Source organism: Crocuta crocuta, unplaced genomic scaffold (assembly GCF_008692635.1).
Source record: "Crocuta crocuta isolate KB4526 unplaced genomic scaffold, BGI_CrCroc_1.0 scaffold101, whole genome shotgun sequence".
NCBI lineage: Eukaryota > Metazoa > Chordata > Mammalia > Carnivora > Hyaenidae > Crocuta > Crocuta crocuta.
Window position 1 is genome coordinate 8446544 of NW_027527956.1, and position 2378 is coordinate 8448921.

Below are 2378 nucleotides of genomic sequence, written 5' to 3' on the forward strand. Positions count from 1 at the left end.
CCCCCCCACCGCTCTCCCCTGTGCACACTCTCTCTAAAATAAATAATTTATGAAACTACAACACTGTGTGCCGACACACAGGACATGAAAGCACAGAAACCGCAGCTACAGGTAACATTTCCCGTGGTCACGCTTACTGCCGACCCCGTGCGAGGTGCATCTCTCCTTCACCATCTCCGTTCCTGGTCTGTTTTCAGGCAGGTACAGGCAGTGTTTTCTAGAGGTTTCTTAGCTGACGCTCTCAGAGGGAAGTTTAGCAGGACAGTGTTGGGCACACGTTGTGATGACCAGTCCCCCTCGGTTTCTTGATGCCACAGGCAGGCATGGGCTGGTCCCCGCCAGGGCTCCCCAGCCACTGGTGAGTGAGGGCAGGCGCCAGGCCTCCGAGTCTGCTGCCGAGAACCGTGTCCATAGGGGCGCTAGCGTCCCTCCCTGTGTTGTTGTTTTTTTTTTTCCTTTTCCATCTTTAACGGTGGAGTCCCTGGAAAACACTTTCAGGGTTTTTCAAAACGTGGTTAAATCCAGACCGTATCCAGCCCTTCCACACGTGTGAGATCGTGAGGCGGCCCAGGGCGAGCACCGGGGCTGAGCGTGGGCTCCTGCACGCGCCTCTTCCCGGGACACGTTGGGGCAGCCCCGCTTTCTTACCCTGGGCATAAAGACGGGCCTGCGGGCTCGCCTCCCAGACAGGGCACCGCAGACAGCGCCCCAGCCCCCACCCACCGGACGGCATCTGGGACGTCCTACAGGGTTCCTGAAATCTGGTTTCGCTGATTCCGCTGAGAGGGCGCGTCATGCCGGGTGCACGCCAGCTCTGGCGTCTGGGGCCACGGGCCTCGGGCACCTTGGCCGCCCCTCAGCGTGGTCCTGCCTCTTTCTACAGACGTTGCCTTCATCACGACCGTGACCTTCGTGTGGAAAGTGTCGGCCATCACCATGGTCAGCTGTCTGCCGCTCTACGTCCTCAAGTACTTGAGGCGGAAGCTGTCTCCCCCTAGCTACTGCAAGCTCACGTCCTAGGCCGCAGCAGCAGCTCGGGGCCCGTGCCGGTGAGGGGTGCGGGGAGTCCCCGCGGCCCGTGTGCGGAGGGACGTCCCCTCTTCCTATTCAGTGTTTCTCACAATTTAGTTTCCATATCAAACCACTTGGGTTTCTTTTGAAAACGAGCCCTAATTCTCTCACTATTACTGTAAAGCATTCATCTGACTCTGGTGTTCTGAGAATTAAAATGAAAGTTTATTTAATATTTGACCATTTCCTAACATTCAGATTCTTTATTTGATGTCACGGTAGAGAAAGCCATTTCTACTTAACGAGAATAAACTCTAGACACTAAGCGTCAGTGTCCGTGTTTGCTGCTCTCGCCTCCCCGCCGGTCACATCTGTCTGTCCAGCGGGGACTCGCGGGTTCCCGACGTGAGCAGCCGCGTCTTCACGCGCACCGCAGCTGAGCCGGAGAAGGGTCGCGTTTCTGCACGTACCCCCACGGCCACCACTCCCAGTGCTGCTGTGAAGAACACCTGTTCGCAGCGTTTTCACGTCGCCCGGAAACCCCAGCACCGGGTCTGGGAGCGGGCACGGGGGTTCCCGCCTGGCCCGCCCCGTCGCTGGTTTTTGGGGAACTGGGGTCGTAAGTGCACGCGCCGGACAGCGCCCTGCTAGAAAAGCCCTCTGTGTCTCCAGCTGTTGTCAGGACTTCTGTGCACTCGCACAGCTGCGTTCCTCAAATGGGGCATTTGAGGGTGTCCGGGCGGCTTCCCCCACTATGTGGAGCTCCCTGGGTGTCACTGTTGTGGCCCCTGACCCCCGCCCGTCACCAGGAGCGCACCCAAGGGCAGTTCCTCCCTGGGCCCTGAGGCTGGTGGCTCTGTGCCAGGTGGTTTGGGCCTGTTCTTCTGCAGCTCAGCCTCCCCAGCAGGTGGCCGTCCCCCGGTCACTTCAGATGCCACACAGGAGCCACAGGGTCATCAGCCACAGACGGAGGCCNCCTGAAGAGGAAAAGCTGAGGCTGGGAGGAAGGAGGGCGGGGGGTGGGGGGGCCCAGCCACGGAGGGCCACTCTGGTCCTGAGGCCACCGCGCACACCGCCTGCAGTGGGGATTGAGCACACCTTCAGCTTGGGGCACCACAGAAATCTCAGCCCGTCCACAGCCGACGGCTTGCGGCAGGAAGGCCCAGAGCAAGTGGGGTGTCCGCCTTGGAATTGCTGAGTTCCACCACAACAAATTGTGAAAAACCAGGAACCTTTGGGAATAGTTCTTCAGAGTGATTCTAAAACACAGAAGGGCACTGGGTGCCTCAGTCGGCTGAGGGTCCAGCTCTGGATTTTGGCTTCGGTCATGGTCTCGTGATTTGTGGGCTTGAGCCCGGAGTCGGGCT

At 59.2% G+C, this 2378-nt stretch overlaps 1 protein-coding gene across 6 annotated transcripts in view; it reads left to right on the plus strand.

Annotated features, from left to right (window-relative positions):
• ATP9B (ATPase phospholipid transporting 9B) overlaps positions 1–1337 on the plus strand; it is a 199372-nt gene extending 198035 nt beyond the window's left edge. For all 6 annotated transcript variants that reach the window (XM_077752699.1, XM_077752702.1, XM_077752700.1 and 3 more), the window contains one exon: positions 884–1337. In XM_077752699.1, coding sequence (XP_077608825.1) covers positions 884–1020 — 137 coding nt within the window. In that variant the 3' untranslated portion in view covers positions 1021–1337. The remainder of the gene's footprint in view (positions 1–883) is intronic.
• Positions 1338–2378: the final 1041 nt, after the last annotated feature.